Source organism: Urocitellus parryii, chromosome 1, assembly GCF_045843805.1.
Source record: "Urocitellus parryii isolate mUroPar1 chromosome 1, mUroPar1.hap1, whole genome shotgun sequence".
Taxonomy (NCBI): domain Eukaryota; kingdom Metazoa; phylum Chordata; class Mammalia; order Rodentia; family Sciuridae; genus Urocitellus; species Urocitellus parryii.
Genome location: NC_135531.1, coordinates 51,704,854 through 51,726,219, shown reverse-complemented (window position 1 = coordinate 51,726,219; position 21,366 = coordinate 51,704,854). Strand labels below are relative to the sequence as shown.

The 21,366-nt window shown below is 32.9% G+C and overlaps 1 protein-coding gene across 1 annotated transcript in view; it reads left to right on the top strand.

The window, feature by feature from the left end:
• Window positions 1-21,366, top strand: part of Adamts6 (ADAM metallopeptidase with thrombospondin type 1 motif 6) — a 275,254-nt gene that overhangs the window by 109,376 nt on the left and 144,512 nt on the right. Inside the window, exons 7-8 of the mRNA XM_077795865.1 lie at window positions 3,432-3,475; window positions 7,964-8,069. Of these exons, the coding sequence (XP_077651991.1) occupies window positions 3,432-3,475; window positions 7,964-8,069 (150 nt within the window). The remainder of the gene's footprint in view (window positions 1-3,431; window positions 3,476-7,963; window positions 8,070-21,366) is intronic.

Genomic DNA, 21,366 nt, shown 5'->3' with positions numbered 1-21,366 from the left:
AACACTTATTAAGCTAATTATCAAATTTCTCTTGTGTTGATTGCATCAGAGACAGGCATAGCTAACACACTTTATGATTATGTTGGCTATACAGAAACATATATAACAAAATCATTACATTCCTCCTACTCTCCCATTTCTCCCTCAGATATCTGCCTTTGTATTCTCTTTATACAACACCCACCACACACACACACACACACACACACACACACACACACACTCAATCTCTCTATATATAGTTACATAAATATACTTTAAAAACTTCCCTACAATACAAACTATTTTCTGAGTTGCTTTTGCCTATGGAAAAAAAATCTGGCTAGTCAAGATAGTTATCCATCCCACCCCCACCTCTCTAAACTCATTTTTTGATATTTCATTCTAAACATTCAAGATTTCAGCCTCTCTGAACTTCTTATAGTTCCCTGATTATGCCATACCGTTTCTAGACTGTTCCTTTGAGTATTCTATTTTTGCCTGGAAACATTTTTGTGTTTTATGTGGCTAAACAATTTAAAATGGTTTCAGATGTTATGACCTATAGTTGTGTGTTTCTGAATTTTCTAGGTAGAATCATTTTTTCCTCTGTATTTTGTGTAAAACTTTATTATGGCAATAATCATTGTAATTGCTTGCAAATACTACTTATATTCTATAAATTTATATTTATTGCATTTTATCTTCTTTCCAGTTATCTTGCAGCTTATGTGCTTGTGTCTTTTCCCAAATAGAGTACAGCTAACTTACTTAGGTTCCTAGTATATGATAGTATGCCAGGGTATATAAATGCTCAGAAAATCCCATGGATGGAGGAATGAAAGTAAAAATGTTGCTCTTTAAAACTTGGTTATTAAAGATAATACATAGATTGTAATTACTTTCTGTGGACATAGAAGAATACAGTTTAAATAGAATACAAAAGCCATGAGGAGGTTACACTTTTTTTCTACATAGTATGTTATTGAGAATTTTATAGTCCTTTCAGAGGATTAGGGAAACCTGAAGAAAATGCAAATGAAATCATCTTAATCTAAGGTATTTTAGTTTACATTATTGGTTGATAGCTTTAGCCTTTATAGCATTATTTTAGGGCAGTATTATAGAATGAAATAATACTCATAATAGTATTCAATATAAAATAAGAATAATAACATTCAGCATAAAAAATAGAATTAAAATAACATGAGAACAGACTGCTCTGCTCTGGGAATATAAATTGTTCTTAGTTGTCTCTAATATTTTTTGTTTTGTTGACCTTCTAAATGAATCTTTTAAATGATGTATTACTTTGCACATTTTAAATTTGTTATCTAAAATACTTTTTACCATACTTTAAAGTAGATGCTGAGACTATAGTAAATATATTACATATTGTTATATGCTTTAAGTGAATTGTGTCAAATCTTTGGATCTGCATATTTAACTCACCCAATCATGAAAAATGTTCACTATATACTCTGATTGTCTGACTCAGTTCTCAATTCCAAACTACTTGCTTTGTCAGACTTATTGTCTGTCAATAACAAATCTGACTTCATTTTTTAGATTAAATGCACATGTGAATATACTCCATGATAACCATTCCATTTCTGAATTATAATTGTAATATAGATATATAGATTAATTTATAAATAGGGGGACTGGCAGAAAGGTAGAGTCTTGCCAGGATGAAATAACCATCTTTCCCTTCAATTTTTCGTGCCTTGCTCCTAAGCTATTATTTCCCAGGGTCAGTGCTTCCTTGAGTTATCCCTTTGCTTTATATTCTGGAGACTTCTAACTTGGGATAATGTACCATAACAAGATTTAGGATGCATGAGATGTCTTACTTTTTCTTTTTCTTTTTAAAAGTAGAAACAGTGTAATTATGAAAGGAGAAAGACAACTTGAAAACTGGTGGATTGCAAGTGCATTCTCAGATCAATTTTAGAAAAGGCACATGTGGAATTTGAAGATTTGGAAATAGATTCTACTTAAACATATATATCCACATTACACATGAGAAGTGTTTGTTCACATTTTGTTTTGAAGATTTCTGGAATGAGTTGTGTCTATACAATGTGTCTATATAATGCAACAGGCATAACACACTATAATCACAAGATAAATTAACTGTGACACCCAGAAGATACTCTTGAGAGTATACTGATGCCCTCTCTCTATCTTACATTCATGATTGTTCCAAACTCTGTGATCCTATGTCTTATCAATTGTAAGAGAAGTCAAGGGATAAATATGTGAATGTTCAAAAGAGATGGTTCTTCAAGAGGAAAAGAAAAACTCTTTCTTCAAATGTAAAATGAACAGGATGAAGAGTTTGAAATTCTAAATATAGGCAGAGGGGATTTCCAGGGATTTCAGTGGGTTCAGTAATACTACTGGTATGTCTGGATGTTATATTTGTTTCTCGAAAGTACTTTTTGGCCTGTTGATTGATGAATAAGAGTATAATTCACTACTAGTTCCTGCCCAATTAATATTGATTAGCTATTCTTTATATACAATAAAAGAGAACTTTTACAATTTGTATTTCCCTCTAGTTTCTGAAAATTTTTTACCTGGAAAAATTTTCTCTTCTAGCATAAAACATAGGAAATAAAAGTTATCAGTCTTTTAAATTAGGAACTCTAAATACTTTTGGCTTTAAAGATTAATTTATTAGGATATGGTTATGAAAACACTTAAAATGTACAACAACATTGATTTAGCATTCTAAATGTAATATATTTTAAAATATGCAATATTACTTTATGGACTCATTTTTTTTTTTTAGTATTGAGTTATAATGCAGCATTAGAGTAAGTCTGACCACATTAGGAAGGCTTTCTATTGAGCATTTCATGAATCTGTTTGTAAAATCACTTTAAAATATTTGTATTTTAAGCATGCTTAATTGCTGGTATACAACTAGGGGAAATATGTAGTATCAATTTAATTTCCTTTGCTGTATTACCTTGTCTTTTTTAAAAAACAAGAATCTGTGTTTGAGTTGAAGGAACCCCAAAGAGTGCTTATGACTCAGCAACATCAAACACAGTCTCTGGATATAATAAGAAAAAATTCAGCAGTTTCAAAAGAGCTTGGGAATAAAAAGCCACCCATTTACTTTTTTGTAGAAGCAGTAGCAGTCTACGGAAAAACTAGAATAGCTTCAAAACAGTATGGTAGATAATTTTATGGAACTTTCAATTACAAAAATCCAGTTTAACCTTCTTTCCTCTGGCTTGCAGCCAGAGGCTGGGAGTGCTGTGCAGCCTGCTGTGTCCCCCAGAGTGCTGACAATGCTAACACTACAGCTGGCTGCTCATAATTGCATTGATTGTGGTCTGACAACCAGAGCGCCAAGAAAGAAATGTGATGAATATACAAAAATATTTTACAAATTTGATCAGATTACAAATTTCACCTCTTTTTTTTCTCCTCCATAGATATGATATCTGCACTTATAAAAATAAGCCCTGTGGAACACTGGGTAAGTGGTTTTATATATATGTATATATATATATATATATATATAAAGACAGAATAGTTCAGATTATCTTTCTGGACCAATGAATACTCTTTATTATTAACTTGGTCATTTTCTTTCCTAGTACATCTGAAATTATTCCTAAAAATTGTTAAACTTGACCTTTGTGGCCAAGAACCTTTTCATTTAGTAGGAAACAAATATTTACTCTCATAATAAAGATTATATAAATTTCATTAGCTTTTTCCCCCCTCTGATAAATGGAATGATGATTTAAAAACAATTTACAAGATGATTCAAAACCATTAACTAATAATTACAAATCAAAGTTAGCATTCATTTTCATATAATCTGTCTCTGTAGTGTATTTTCTTAAAATGCCAAGAGGTTTGAGAGCATTCAGCATCTTGAAATTCAAGTCTATTAAAGGAAAGGGATAAAAATCTGGAGATACTTAAAGGGAATGGCTCAAGAACAATACTTCTTTTGGTACCATTTTATGGAAGGAATATATCCCGATAAATTAAAATATTATTCTAAAATTTTAGTACCCTGACAAAAAAATAAAAAGACAATTTTGTAAAACAGTATAGCCAGAGGTAAAGAGAGAATATAGGATTATCTTTTTGTGTTTCTTAAATGTCATTTGCTATTTTAAAAGCATTTTGTAATACTCTAGATTTTCTTCTTTTTTTAAAGTTTTTTTAGTACGCTAGAATTTTTAAAATATTTTTTAGTTATAGATGGACACAATATTTATTTATTTATTTTTATGTGGTGCTGAGGATTGAACCCGGTGCTTCACACCACAGAGCTACAGCCCCAACCCCAGTATTCTAGATTTTTAAAAATAACATTTTGTTGCAGAACATAATTTCATATCGGTTAATTGCAAAAAAAAATGATGGGAGAGTAGCTTCACATTGTATTAAATAACTAAGCAACTAACATTATTTTATGGAGTAGGAACTTTTTTATACGATGACTTTTTTAATGTCAGAGACTTTTTATAGACTCATTCATAAGTTAGGCAGCTAAAGGTTAACACTCTGGTTTCTGTATGATAAGCCTCAGTTTTCTTATCTGTAAAGGAATAATTTATGAAATTGATTGTTTTGCACAACCTAATTATTTTGGAAAGATATAATTAAAGTCAATGTAGGATAAAGAGTGCTATCCAACTTCCTGGACAGTTCATTAAAACATCTTCTCAAAGGTTGTAATTTCTCTTGATGATTTTACCTACCTTTCCAGGCATCTCCTACCCTACTTTCTTCAAGATTTATGGCTAAAGAAGAAATCCCAATTAGCCAGTGCTAATGATTTAAATGATTAAAAGCTTGCTAGTCAAAATACATATCACAAGAAGAGATCTTTTTGCTGAGAAAGTTCACATCAGAATTATTTTTTTTGGTAGTGTTTTAGGTTAACAAGACCATTGAAGGGAACCCTGAACTGGAAACTAACTGGCTTTTACATTTTTAGTGCGTTACCTTTTACAGTTTATTTAAGCTTTATGATTCTCAATTTTATTAGCAATTTCTTAACAGATTTTAACAATATTCTTAACCTTTTATTATAAGAATATTGTTAAAATCACTTTGGGAAGAAAACATGAAGGTATTTACTAAAGAAGTACTATAAAAGTGAACAGGTCTTATTTAATGTAGAAATTGTCTATATGATTTCACTTAACTACCTGCCTGTGTGTGTGTGTTTGTGTGTGTGTGTGCACGCGCACGCACTTATGTATATATGTATATATTTTTTAGTAACTTTCATGTTGGTTTTATACTGATTTTGCATACATATTACATATATATATATATATATAGTATATGAATGAAATATGTGTATATGTGTTCATATATCTCTATATAATACACACACACATTTTATTCTGCCTGCTTTTTAAAGGTATTTACATTGAGATACATTCTTCATTGTGACAATAGTAATACTACTGTGTAGTATTTTTATTGTCATTATTGCCCAAAACTTGAGGCATTTTTCTATTCTCTTTTTAGATTTTTTAATAGTGTTCAAAGTGCAATAGATTATTTTTCTTTAGAATCAATGCATAATCGGCATATGACAATGATTTTCAAATTCAGTATAAATTATTTTCAAATTATAGACCATTATATATTATTTTTTGTACTATCTCTCATAGTGAAAACTGAATGAACAGCATATATATATATATATATATGTGTGTGTGTGTGTGTTTTGACCTTCATCTGTGGAAAATATATTATCAGTATAGATTCAAACAAGTTATTACTTTTTAATAATTTAATTTACTTTAAATTATCGTTACTTTTGTAGTAACTTTCGTGTTGATTTTCATACTGATTTTTGCATATTTTCTTGCTTAATAACTTTGATGATCAATTCTAATATGGCTAAGTAAGGTTTAAGGGTGTAAACTGTGGCCATCAAACTAAGGAAATCTAAATGACCCAAATAATAATCAAACCCCTATTAACACAATCGCACATAAGAACTTTGACAGCTTCAATTTTATAGGAAGCCAGAAAATGGTGGGAGCTTGTGAAAATATATTAGTGTTTAAGATGTTCTCATTTTAGTTAGGACTTACCTTTATGTTTCAACAAGTAATAGTTATTTTCCAAATATATTTTTTCTTAAGTTGTTCTTTTACCAAAGTTAACTATTTTATATAAGATATCAGAAGTAAATCTGTGCTTATAAATATACCCTGGAGAGTCATAGAGAATTCTTAATTTGAAAATAGAGCTGCATGACCTGTACCAAAAAAACAACCCAGCAGAAACAACAACTAAGCCAAAAAAAGATAGCCTGTGGAGTAATATAGGAAAATATAAGAACTGTTCATTAGCAATAATTGTTTTTAACAATTCTTATTTATTTATTTATTTTTGGCCTCAGAACAGGAATATTGCTCATCATGACTTTGTCTTCCCTAAGACAGGTCAAATTGAAACTGATAGCTTAAAGCCAGATAATGTGTTACAAATTTTTAAAATTCTTCCTCTGTGTGCATGTGTGTGTACCTATGTATGTGTCTTTCAGTGGAGATTTGGAGTGACATTTACTAAATATTTTTGATTAGCCAAGAAAATTGATTCATTTTGCCCAATCCTTCCTTTAAAAAAAAAATCCTCTTTTTTAGGCCCAAGACCTCAAGGGAATGGAAGGGCAGCACAAGAGTGTCATCTGTTTTAAAACAACTTTGAGGCAGAAATCAACCATTCCCTAACTCTTGCCAAGCCCATATAAAACAGGGAAGGCAAACTATTAGTACATCCAACACTGTCCTCAATTCTGTTCCAATGTAATTGTTATTTTGATGTTTATATTAGAAAATACAGAGAAACACAATTTCCAGAACTTTCTTGTCAGTAAAAAATATCAACTGAATAGCATTCATTGTTTGCAATTAGTGCAATGGGGAAATTGTACTTTAATACAGAACATTAATAATGATACTCATTGAATTTAATTAACTTTTGGTGGGAGATAATTTTTAATATTTGAGTGACAATAATATACAATTTTTTCTTCTTTTCCTTAAACGTCTATTAAATAACTTTTCATCTCTGTGTTAGTATATTAAGTATGATTTGGCATCTATTTCCTAATAACAAATGATATCTTTTGCATAAAAATTCTGTTTTCTTGGAACTGTTTTAAAGTTCTGTACTTATTCACAGAGCATGATATTCATTTGAAAGTAAATATTAAAGCTTTTACATACTGAAATTCCCAAAGGGAGAATACCTTGAGTAACATAACATTTCACTAGAATCAGCAAGTTAACACCACAGTTTTTGCTTTATTAGTAAAACTCTAATGCATTGAAGCGGGTCGGGGAGAGGAAAACTACCTTGAATGTATGAATGACTTTCCTCCCATTAAAAGTACTAAAAGAAATTGTTGTATCACTATCAGGACTAATTTCAGAAGATTAAAAATATGCAAAAAAACTTCCCATCTTTCAATTTTTTTCTCCTTTGAATCATTCATTTTGTTTTTATAAAAATGTCATTAAAAAATACGAATTCCCCCCTCCCTTTTTTGTAACTAAAAAGTTGCTTGTATATTTTTATGAACCCACTAAACTTAAACAGATCTCTTTAGAAAAATAATGTGGATATATTTTGCTTTCTACAGCCTGAAGAATGTTAAAATAGAAATGCTTTCTTGAATTCCCTCTTCTGGCTCAAGTTACTAGGTGGTCCCAAGTTACCAGAAGTAAAATTTATAAATCTAACCCCTCGTCTAGACATTTTCCAGCACTGACTGCAGTTCAAAAAATATTAATGTCTAGCCGGCAAAGTGAAATTCCCCCCAGTGATTTTGCAAATGACTAGAAAGTTAACCTTTTGCCAACTGCTCCTTCTGTGCATGGAGGTTATTAAAAAGAATCCAGGCATTTATAAGTATGGGCTTTTTAAGACTGAAACACCTTGGCTTGACCCTTTGTGTCTCTTTCTGTTTATTCAGGCTTGGCCTCTGTGGCTGGAATGTGTGAGCCTGAAAGGAGCTGCAGCATTAATGAAGACATTGGCCTGGGTTCAGCTTTTACCATTGCACATGAGATTGGTCACAAGTGAGTGAGTTTAAGAAAATCAAAATAAATTTTAGCACTCTACTCTTGAGCAACTTGTAACTACTGTGTGGAAAGCCTATGCTCAACTACATTTTACAGCCTTTTTGCCTGATTTCAATAGAGAATCATCTTAAGACTTGGAAACTAGTTAAATAAATTTGTGATTCAGTGCTATCTTAGTGATAAATGCACCACACTTAAATATTGTTATATACTTTTTTTAAGAGAGAGAGAGAGAGAAGAGAGAGAGAGAGAATTTTTTAAGATTTATTTTTCAGTTTTCGGTGAACACAACATCTTTATTTTATTTTTATGTGGTGCTGAGGATCGAACCCAGCGCCCTGCGCATGCCAGGTGAGCGTGTTACCACTTGAGCCACATCCCCAGCCCTGTTATATACTTTTAAAATACTTTAGCTGTCTCTCCAACACCTAGATCTTCATAAAGCCCAATTATTTAAATAATTGTTCTTTCCCTCAAGTGACAATATATACATGTTTTTAAATCTTTGGCACCACTACCATAAAATGTACTTTTAGTTTCCACTTTTCCTACTCTATGAGTACACCTTTTCTAGGTATAAAGTGTGTGCAGTGACTGCTGTGTAACCTGTATTTTCAGCGTCACTTGTATGTCATTGCAAGAAAAATAAAAAGAACTGAAAAAGAACTGTTACAAATGTAGTGAGATAATCATCCTCACTTCTTTTTAAGAGGATCTGCAATTTTTAATATTTACTTTACATCAATCTGTGCCAATGAAAAACCCATCCTGTGGCTTTCTCCAACCAACAAATGGCAGTAAAACCTTTTCTTTGTTCCAGACAAATGGCAATAGTAAATATAAAAACCTATTCATATGAAGGGAAAGATATCTGGCAGCATCTTCCCTTACTTCAAACATTGTGTTCCTAAGACTGAAAGACAACCTGTCCTTAATTAGTTGATCTTTAATGTGTTTCTTATATAGGTAAAAATTAAACAAAATCACCTTTAAGCTGGGTGTGTTGGCACATACCTATAATCCCAGTGGCTTGGGAGGCTGAGGCAGGAGGTTTGGGAGTTCAAAGCTAGCCTCAGCAACTTAGCGAGACTCTGTCTCTAAATAAAATATAAAAAGGGGCTGGGGATGTGACTCAGTGATTAAGTATTCCTGAGTTTACTGGTTCAATTTCCTGGTACCAAGAAAATAAAAAACAAAACAAAGCCCAAAAGCACCTCCAGTTCATTCACAGATTACTAATTTTTTTCCAGGAAATTTATTTTCTACTATAGAGACTGTTAACGTTTAGCAAAATAGACAGTCATATCTGTTAACAAGAAAATAGGGGGTTGGGATTGTGGGTCAGTGGCAGAGTGCTCGCCTAGCATGTGCGAGGTCCTGGGTTCTATCCTCAGCACCACATAAAAGTAAAATAGATATTGTGTCCAACTACAACTAAAAAATAAATATTAAAAAAATTAATTAGATCTGCTTTAAAACAAAGAAAATAGGAAAGAACTTTAAAGGATAGTGATTGTTTTTAGCTAAAACAGCAGCTATTTGCAACAACTTCTAACATTTGTAAGATTTAGGTTTTATGTATTTTTTGGGGGGTGGTGAAGTTGATGGGAAAAAAGAACAAATAAAAATATTCACTATAAAATTGCCTCAGAGGTTATTCTTAGGATAAATTTATAGTTTGGCTTTTTATTTTTTAAGTACACAGTAAAAGTGGGTAAATTAGCTGTATTATTTAAAATTTTTTATTAAATGGTATTGGTTAAGTTTTCTTTAACTTACTAACATATCTGGCTCCCTAATGACTGTCATACTCTTAAACAACCATACTTGATTTAATAGTTTCTGTTAGATTCAATTATATCTACAGGTTCGGACAAATAATGAATGAATAATGCATGTGTGAAAGCACTGTTACCTTATGGAGTCACAAGTTAGTTGGTATCTGTACATACATCTTAGTTGTTATTCTTTTTGTACTTAAATAGGTCAGCTGAGGATTTATGTGTCTTTGTATCATTTAGTAAGATTCAAACTGGGCTATCTCTCAGGCTTCCTGGTTTTGTTTTGAGGTTTTGTTTTTTGGCCTGTGAATAAATCCTTTGGGCTGTTTCTAAGATGGATGGTTTAGACCTCATGTAGAAGAGTTGTGAAGTAAACTATGCAACCCAAGTTTTATATGCCTTGGAGTAACTTTCTTTCACAGTTAATTCTTATTTAAAAATGAGAGTACTAAAAACAGGCAAGGAGAGCTCACAAAATCCTTTAGACTGAGAGCCTGAAGAATCCTTCCATTCAAAAATGTTATTTGACAGAGGGGGAAAAAAAAACCACTTTTTCCCCCCATTTCCAATTGATTACTCTGTTGCTATCTTCTTATGCCTTTTTCCATAGACAGGGAGGTAAGATATATTTAATATCTTATCTTTTCTAGTATGTCAAATTACTATTTGACCAGTCAGTGAAAAATCTGTTGGATGGATGAAGGTCCCTTTATTTGCTTTTAAGATCTTAGTGTTTAGCTTTCAGAAACTCAACAGCTCAACTCTGGCACAATTGATACAGTGATAGCTGCATTTTAATGATGTAATGAGTCATTAATGATGGCATACTCTTTTTTTTTCCTAAAACAAAGCAGTAGCCATAGGAAACATATTAAGTTTATTTTCCAGATCCAGTATACTGATTTTTTTTGTCTGTTAGTAGAGTAGATAGTGATATGATATCTGTAGATTTGTTACAGTGAAAGAATGTTTGATCATGAATTACTGAGAAAAGCCCTTACTGATTCACTTGCTTGAATATTTTCTAACTTTTAAGAAATTATATAAATGTTTTTGTACTCAATATGTACTTGTGTAGGTATATAATATCCATTTTAAATAGTTCTGGATAATTTTTTCTTTGGCCAGGCCTTTGTAACCAGTTTTATTTCCTTCTATTATTTTGTGAAACCCAGAAATTAGTTTCCTTGTCAAGTGAAAAATTGAGGCTTATGCTATATTTAAATGACATGTTGAGCTTTAATGTAGGCTATAAGCCAAAGGCACTTAATGAAACCATATAGGAAAGAATGTTCTTTAAAAGATTTTTAAAATTAATTATATAGTTGCTGTGGGTTTTAGAAGTTGAAAAATTACAATGTCAAAGAAGGGTGCCAAGAATTCAACCAGACATCTAGCATATCAAGAAAGCAACCTAATGTATCCAGCTCTACAAAAACAATATTAAAAAGAAGTCTTAAATATTCATTTTTAAAGGGATACATATTGAGGTGTATATCACTGAAGAGACAGGATGTCTAAGATTTGCTTTTAAAAGAAAGGAAAAAAGAGAAAGCAAGAATAGAAACATCTTGAATTTTATAATCTTAATAATGATGTATGGCAGTTTGTAACAGTAATCTCTCTACTGTGGTATATGACTGATTTTTTTTCACACGAAAAATGAATAGGCCCTAAGATCATAATTTTTTTTATTCTTTTTAGTTATATATGACAGTAAAATCTATTTTGACATATTTATACAAACATGGAATATATCTTATTCTACTTAGGATTCCTGGTCTTATGAATGTACATGATAAGGTCATAAATTTTTAAGATGTGATTTAACTTATGTATTGTGATTAAGTGAACTTTAACTCTGATTTTGACAGAATTTTGAAAAAATATTAAAAGTATTGAAAGCTGTAGGGAAATATTGGGATCTTGCTTTTGAAAACAAATATTAGTATTTTTGTCTTAACAATAAGGATGTATTTTTGATAGAAAATTGGTTAGCAGATGCATTTTTTTAAAAAAAAGAGATAAATATGGCAAGGGTTCAGGAAAATAAAAAATTAGATTACATGTATTAGGATTCTCTTGCTACAGTTATCTGTCATCCAAACTTCCCTTTTCCTACTGTAAGTACTGATGTGTCTTTAAATGTTTAATCAGTGTGATTTCATAATAGAAGGCTAATAATAACATACAAAAAGTTCTGTGGGAATTTTATGTCTTTCTATGGTTTTAGTATTAGAATAATGTTAGTCTTATGAGTTAGGAAGTATTCTGTTTTTTTAGAAGAGTTTGTATTCTGTGAGTACATTTTAAAACATTATGGAAATGTAATTTACGTGCAATAAAAATGCACCCATTTTGTGTACAGGTTGATAAGTATTCACAAAGGTAAATAACAATGTGACTAAAATCACAATCAAGATATCAACATTTCTATTACATAAAAAGTCCCCTCTTCCCCTTTACTGTTTGTTAATCTCTACCCACCTTCCCTCCCCCTGTCCCAAACAACCATGGATCTACTTCTTGTCCCTATAGACTAGTCTTGTCTTCTCTGTAGTTTCTTTACTTTTCTTTTCTGCAGACTCTGGATTGAACCCAGAGATGTACTACCACTGAGCTACATCCCTAGTCCTTTTTTATTTTTTTTGAGATAGGATGTTGCTAAGTTACAGGCCTCAAACTGGCAATTCTCCTGTCTCAGCCTTCTGAGTAGCTGGGACTACAAATGTATGTCACAGTGCCCAGCTCTGAAGTTTCACTTAAGTGGATTTATACAGTGGGTACTTTAATGTCTAGCTTCTTTTCTTCAGCTTAATATTTTTGATATTCATCCATGTTGTTCTATGTGTAAGAAGTTCATATGTTTTCTAAATAGCATTCTATATCATATCACATGTTGTTTTTTAAAATTATTTTATTTGTTCTTTTTAGTTAAATATATTCAAAATATATATAATTATATATTTTAAATATATAATATATATATAATTATATATTTTGAATATATTTTGAAATATCATATATGCATGGAGTATAATTCCCATTTTTGTGGTTGTACATGATGTGGACTTATACTGGTTGTGTATTCATATATGAACATAGGAAAGTTATGTCTGATTAATTTTACTATCTTTTCCATTCCCATTCCCCTTCACTTCCTCCCATTCCCACTTGTCTAATCCTGTGAACCTCCATTCCTCCCTCCCCCCTGCCTTTTGTGTGTCAGCATTCACATATCAGAGAGAACATTTAGTCTTTGGTTTGGGGGGATTGGCTTATTTCACTTAGCATGAAAGCTTCCAGTTCCATCCATTTATCAGCAAATGACATAACTTCACTCTTCTTTAAGGCTGAGCAATATTCTGTTGTGTATATGTAGCACATTTTCTTTATTTATCTGTTAAAGGGCACCTAGGTTGTTTCCATAGTTTGGCTATTGTGAGTTGAGCTGTCTAAACATTGATATGACTGTATTAATATAGTATGCTAATTTTAAGGCCTTTGGGTATAAACCTAGGAGTGGGATAACTGGGTCAAATGGTGGTTCCATTCCAAGTTTTCTGAGGAATCTTCATACTGCTTTCCATAATGGTTGCACCAATTTGCAGTCCCACCAGCAATGTATGAGTGTACCTTTTTCCTCACATCCTCACCAACATTTATTGTTGCTTGTATTCTTGATAGTTGCTATTCTGACTAAAGTGAGATGAAATCTCAATGTAGTTTTAATTTGCATTTCTCTAATTGCTAGAAATGTTGAACGTTTTTTCATGTATTTGTTGATGGATGGTATTTCTTCTGTGAAGTATGTTTGGCTCCTTAGCCCATTTATTGATCGGGTTATTATTATTTTTCTTTTTGGTATTGAGTTTCTTGAATTCTTTATATATCCTGGAGATTAATGCTCTGAGGTGTAGGTGGCAAAAATTTTCTCCCATTCTGTAGGCTCTCTCTTCATGTTCTTGGTTGTTTCCTTTGCTCTGAAGAAGCTTTTTAGTTGGATACAATCAAATATATTGATTTTTTAAAATTTTACTTGTTGTACTTTAGGAGTCTTGTTGAGAAATTTGGTTCCTAAACCAAGAGATTTGGGCCTACTTTATCTTCTAGCAGGCACGAAGTCTCTAGTCTAATGCCTAGGTTCTTGTTATGGTTTGGATGTGATGTGTCTCCCAAAAGCTCACATGTGAGATAATGTAAGAAGGTTTGGAGGAGAAATGATTGGGTCATACCCTTAACCTAATCATTACATTAATTCCTGATGGGATTAACTTGGTGGTGGCTAGAGGCAGGGAGGGTGTGGCTAGAGGAAGTGGTTTATTGGGGACGTGGCTATGGGTATGTATTTTCTATCTGGAGAGTGGAGTCTCTCTCTCTCTCTGCTTTCTGATCATCATGTAAGCTGGTTCCTTCAGCCACACTCTTCTGCCATGATGTCCTCCCTTGTTTTGAGCCCCAAAGAATGGAGCCTGCTGCCTACAGATTGAGACATCTGAAACTCTGAGCTCCTAAATAAACCTTTCCTCCTCTACAGTGGTTCTGGTTCCTTTCATCGAAGCAGCAAAAAAGCTGACTAAAACAGTCCTTGGTCCACTTAGAGTTAAGTTTTGTGCAGAGTGAGAGATAGGGGTCTAATTTCATTTTATGACATATGGATTGCCAGTTTTACCAGCACCATTGTGGAAGATGCAATCTTTTCTCCAATGTATGTTTATGACACCATTGTCCTGTATGAGCTAACCATATTTATGTGGGTTTGTCTCCATGTCTTCTATTCTGTACCATAGGTCTTCATGTCTTTCTTGTTGCTAATACCATGCCATTTTTGTTACCAAAGCTCTGTAGTATAATTCAAGGTCTGGTATTGTGGTGCCTCCTGCTTTACTTTTCCTGCTGAGGATTACTTTGGCTATTCTGGTCCTTTTATTTTTCCAAATGAATTTCATGACTGCTTTTTTCTGTTTCTATGAAGAAGCTTATAGGAATTGCATTAAATCTATATAGTGCTTTTGATAATATAGCCATTTTGACAATATTGATTCTGCCTATCCAAGGACATGGGAGCTCTTTCCATCTTCTAAGGTCTTTTTAAATTTCTTTCCTTAGTGTTCTGTAGTTTTCATTGTAGATCTCTTTTACCTCTTTTGTTAGATTGATTCCCAAATATTTTATTTTCTTTGAGGTATAGTTTTCCTAATTTCTCTTTCAGTTGATTGGTCATTGTTATATAGTAATGAAATTGATTTATGGGTGTTAATTTTATACCCTGCTATTGTGCTGAATTTATTTATGAGTTCTAGAAGTTTTCTGCTGGAGTTTTTTTCTTTCTTTTTTTTTTTTTGGTTGGGGGGGGGTCTTCCAAATAAAGAATCATGTCATCATCAAATAGTTATAGTTTTAGTTCTTCTTTTCCCATTTATATTTCTTAATTCTGTCTAATTGCTCTGGCTAGAGTTTCAAGGACTCTGTTGAATAAAAATGGTGAAAGAGGGCATTCCTGTCTTGCTCCAGTTTTTAGAGGGAATGTTTTTAACTTTTCTCAATTTAGAATGATGTGGGCCTTGGTATTAACATATATAGCTTTTACAATGTTGAAGTATGTTGCTACTATCTCTAGTTTTTCTAGAGTTTTGAATATGAATGGATTCTATGTTTTGTCAAGCGCCTTTTCTGCATCTATTCAGATAATCATGTGATTCTTGTCTTTAAGTCTATTGATGTGATAAATTACATTTATTGATTTCCATGTGTTGAAACAACTTTGTATCCCTGAGATGAATGCCACTTGACCATGGTGAACTATCTACTTAATGTTTTTTTATATGTGATTTGCCAGTATTAAGAATTTTTGTATCTATGTTCATCAGGGATACCGATCTGAAATTTTGATCAGTTTCCTTGATGTGTCTTTGTCTGGTTTTGGTATGAGTGTGATACATAGAATGAATTTGGAACGGTACAATCCTTTTCTATTTCACAGACTAATTTGAGTGGGATTGTTGTTAGTTCTTCTTTGAGGGTCTGATAGAACTCAGCTGATAATCCATCTAGTCCTGTGATTTTCTTTGTTGGTAAGCTTTTGATGGTGTCTTCAATTTCATTGCTTGAAATTGATCTGTTTAAATTTTCTCTGTCCTTTCTATTTCTAATTTCATTCAATTTGTGTAGGGCATGTTTCCAGAAATTTGTTAATGTCCTCAGGTTTTTTATTTTATTAGAGTATAAATTTTCAAAATGGTTTCTGAGCATTGTCTATATTTCAGTAGTGTCTATTGTGATATTTCCCTTTTCATCGTGGGTTTTAGTAATTTGAGTTTTCTCTCTCTTTTTATTAGCTTGGCTAAGGATTTATCAATTTTATGGATTTTTTGAAAGAACCAACATTATATTTCACCCATTTTTGGATTTTTTCTTCAATTCCATTCTGAGTTAAATTATGTCCTCTATTCTACTGTTTTTGGTGTTGGTTTGATGTTTTTTTCCTAGAGCGATGAAATGTAATGTTACATTATTTATTTGGTGATTTTTATATCCTTTTATGAATGAGCTCAATGCAGTGAACTTTCCTCTTAGCCCTGCCTTGATAGTGTCCCAGAGATTTTGATGTGTTTTATCAATATTCTCATTTACCTCTAAGTATTCTTTAATTTCATGCCTGATTTCTCCTGCTATCCATGTGTCATTTAATAGCATATTATTTAGTCTCCAGGTTTTAGAGTAGCTTCTGTTTTTTATTTTGTCATTGATTTCTAATTTTCTTTCATTATGATCTGATAGGATACAAAGTATTATTCTTCTTCTTATTATTATTATTTGCTAAGAGGTGCTTTGTCGCATAAGATATTATATTCATTCATTCTGTATAAGTCTGTTAAGTCTTAATTATTTATTGTATTTTTAAATTCTGTAGCTACTTTATTTAGTTTTTGTTTGGAGGATCTATCAGTGGTGAGAGAGTTGTGTTAAACTTACCCAGTATTATTTGTATTGTGGTCTATTTGCTTCTTGAAATTGAGAAGGGTTTCTTTGATGTTCATAGATGCTCCATTGTTTGGAGCACAAATATTTGCTATTGTTATATCTTATTGATGTATAACTCCCTTAATCAGTATGAAATGTTCTTCTTTATCGCTTCTGATTATCTTTGGCTTGAAGTCCACTTTATCTGATATGAAGATCGAAACCCCTGCTTGTTTACAAGACCATGTAAACATGTTTTTTACCATCTTTTTACCTTTAGTCTGTGGATGTCTTTACCTATGAGGTGAGTCTCTTAGAGACTGCATATTGTTGGTTTTGTTTTTAATCCAATCTGCCAGTCTATGTCTTTTGATTGATGAGTTTAGGCTATTTCCATTCAATGTTATTATTGAGAAATGATTTTTAATCCTGTCATTTTTATTTATTTATGTTTTTTTATTTGAATTAGTTTCTCCTTTGATTGACTATTCCTTTAATGTAGTTCACCCTTTGCTGGTTTTCACTTTTATTTATTTATTTTTTTTCATGAGTGTTTTATAGGGCAGGCTTTCTAGTTCTGAATTCTTTTAACTTCTGTTATTGTGAAATGTTTTTATTTAGTCAATTCTGAAGCTTACTTTTGATAGATATAGAATTCTTGGCTGGCATCAATTTTCCTTCAGAACTTGATATATATTATTTCAAGACTTCTTAGCTTTGAGGGTCTGGGTTGAGAAATCAGGTGATATCCAGATTGGTATACCTCTAAATGTGACCTGTCGTTTTTCTCTGACAGACTTTAAAATTCTATTTGTATTTTGTATAGTACACATTTTCATAATAGTGTGCCTTGGTGTGGGTATAATTTTGTATATTTGAGGTCCTGTATCCCTCCAGAATTTGATTTTTCATTTCATTCTTTAAGTTTGGGGAATTTTCTGATATTATTTTATTGAAAAGTTTATACAGTCTTTTTGTTTGTATCTCCAAGCTTTCATCTATCCCAATAAATTTTAAATTTGATCTTTTTGGGTTATCTCATACTAGAAGTTCTGTTCATGGTATCTTCACATCTTTTCTCCATGGTCAACTTTATTTTCAAGATTGCATATTTTGTCTTCATTGCCTGAAACTGTATCTTCCAAATGGTCTAGTGTGTTGGTGATGCTTTCTTTTTTTTTAATATCAAAGAAGTTTAATACGCTGCAGTAAAATAAGCGCCTTAAAAAGCTCATGGAATAGGTGTCAGTGTCAGAGAAATCCCTCCCACACATCCTTTAGCTCCATACCCCTTCCCTCAAAACCAAACAAGAAAATCTGAAACAACACAGGAAATCCTTCCAAGCCTGAATTTCAGTGTGGGCCCCATCACCAATAACAAGAACACAGTTTCCTACATGATATAATAGGAAAGTAAAACACAGAAGCACAAAAAGCCTACAAAGTTTCAATATTTAAGAGGCTTGATACATATTCAAACTTAAAATAATTCCCACTTTTATACCTATATTGTTTTAAAGCAACTTAATATATTTTAAAATTTCCATATATACACTCTCAAAGGTTCTTCAGGTGAGGTATGTAAACATTGTATAATGAAAAATTTTCAATGTTTCAAACCAACAAATTCATAGCATACACTGAATTTTTATCCATTAAAGACACAGTATCTTCCTACACTCACTAACATAGTGGAAATCGAGGCCCAAGGGACACACACTTATCTTCTAGGTTACCATTTGCAGAATTTCTTATTTCACTGCTTTTGGAAGGATACCTTCACACAGGCTGGGAGTACACACCTGGTACCAGGAAGGGGCTGGGCCGTCCAGAGGCCCTGACCTTGGGCATCTGGAACACTGGCTAAGTCTCACAAGACACCAAAAAGGAGCACATCTGGACAACTACAAGATTGACCTTGGCAATGACATCACTGGGAGGAACCAGAAAGACCTTTAAAGGAACGGTAGAGATTCATTTTAGAGCTTCCTGAATCCACAGCCGGATCAGCAGCCCCTGCCCTCACGAGTTCTGAAGGGTCATGGCCTAAAAATAAAAATCCACATGGCATCTGAGCTTCAGTTAAATTGTATGGGCCTCCTATGACCCCTTAGCCCTGCAAAGGCATTGATTTAGCCTCAATTAGGACCCTAGGCTGTGGTTTTAATACAGGTTAGGGTTGAATTTCTTAATATCATAATGCATATGGGAAAATAATGCCATTGAGTTCACAAAGACAACCAGTGCTCACAGGCACTAGCCAGTGACCTTGGAGGAGCTCAATTTTGAAAACTACTTGTTCCCCAGGCTTCTATTGAGATTAAGTGAGGCTAATAAGGGGATGGTGATGCTTTCTATTGAATGTTCAATTTGGTTTATTCTCTTCAAGAATTTTTTTCTTGATTTTTTTTTCAGAATCTCTATATCTTTATGGAAGTTATCTTTCACTTCCTATATTTTCTCTCTGATTTCACACCTTACATCATCCTTTACCTAGCAGTACAGTTTAACTATGTATATTATAAACTGCTTCTCTGACATTTTTTCCACTGTGGTGTTGATGGGTTTCTTTACTGAAGAATCTTGGTTTGTTTGGGTTGATTTGTTTTCTTGCTTTTTCATGTTATTGAGTGCCTACCCATCTTATAGTATGGATCTGAGGCAGTAGAGTTTCTATCCTATAGACTTATTGTGTTCCTGAAGGTTTCCAGTAGCTCACCATTTATAGAGAGACAAATAATAACAAAAACCAATCCAAACAATATATAGCATTAAACAAAGTAGTCCCTGTCATAATGTATACAATGTTAATTGTCACAATATGCAGAAATGATATGATCAGTTATTGATTGCAATAAAAATAGTAAGTTTGCAAAAGGTTTACAATTTTGAATGGTGGGCAGAGAGAGAAGAAAGGTGATATAGGAGGTGATGATTCTGAGGGAGGAGGAGAGAAGATAGAAGTAAAAAAGGAAGAGTGAAATAGAGAATAATAGACATTGGCTATTAGCAAAAGAAAGAGAAAAAGAATAGAAGGAAAGACATAAGTGAGAGATAAAAATATATGTAAAGTAAAAATTTTAAAAAATAAAAATGAAAGAACACAAAACAAAATTGCAACACACCAATCACACATCCTAATTCCAAAAAAAAAAAAACTGGTCCATTAACCATAACTGGTTTCAGAAATGCTAGAAATGTAGGAATGAGAATATATATATATATATATATATATATATATATATATATATATATATATATATATTCACACACATACATACATACATATAAACTCTTAAGGTCACAATTAAACATAGAAAAGAAAAAACACGATAATTTAATGTATTGTTTCCATTGGAGTTCAACAGATTCTCAGTTTCCCTTCTCAGCTATGTTAGGTTGCGTTGTCTGGAGTGTGGTGTTTATTCCACTCTCAGGTGGGGTTGCTAGAGTGAGAGAGGCAATCCAGTAGGCAGAACTCCTGGAGGCAGGGGTTAGTCTCAGGTAGACTCCAGGCTTTTCTCTGAATGCTGATTGATTTGTAGATTTTTAATCAGCACACCTCCAGAGCCTAACAATTGCCAGTGTCTGCTGGAAGATTGTACCCCGGGTATATCATTTGGGTTCCATTCATCTGGTGGAGGAGCCAGTTGTTAGTCCACTGTGTCACCTGTGGACCCCACATTTTCTGGTCTCAGGTTCAGTCTTCAAACTCAATCTCTTCTGCCTTCCCTTTTGAATTCCCAGCCAGGTGCATCTCTCCCAACCAGTCCTGCAAGCAGCCTATTGGCAGGGGAGAGCCAGGTGGGTTTCCAGGACCAGTAGGCCCCTGTGTAAACTTCTCTCAATGCTTGGTTTTCTTCTGTCATTTAGGCACACTCTATATCATGCAGTTAGTGTTTGCCAAGCCTGTATTTTGGGCCAAACTCTGGTTTGCCAAGAATTGGCTCCCCTAGCTGCCAACCCCTGTGCCATGGCTGCACAATGGTTCCTTTCTCTGTCTCTGCATGCAGCAGGTAGAAATGGTACTTCTTTGTAGCACAAGGATATTGTGCAGCATGCCTTCCAGTTTAGTTGGATAGTGTCTTTGAACTCAAAACTGTACCCAGACATGTCTCAGGCCTCTTAAAAATACAGGTTCCTTTCATTCCCTTATCCCTCCACTGTGCTTGAGGAGGGATCACTCTGGCTGGTGTCTGCAGCCATGGTAGCAATTGTAGTCCTGCAGATTTCTTCCTTACTTTATCACATCCAACCTCCTAAGTCTCTGATCTGCTTTGAATGTTCATTATTAAATTCCAGTGAACTCCCCCGCCCTCTTTTTTTTTTTGTTGTTCACTCACTTTGCTGAGAAGCTGTCTATCTACTTACTTGATTTCATCCATGGATAAGCCAGGAAAGTGACCTTCTCTATTATACCATCTTGAAAAACTTCAGTTTCTATTAATTCTATCATGAAACTCACTGATTCTTTCCTTAGTGTGTCTTGTCTACTAAAGAATTCCTCAAAAGCATTCTTTATTTCTGATATGGTGTTTCTAAAATCTAGC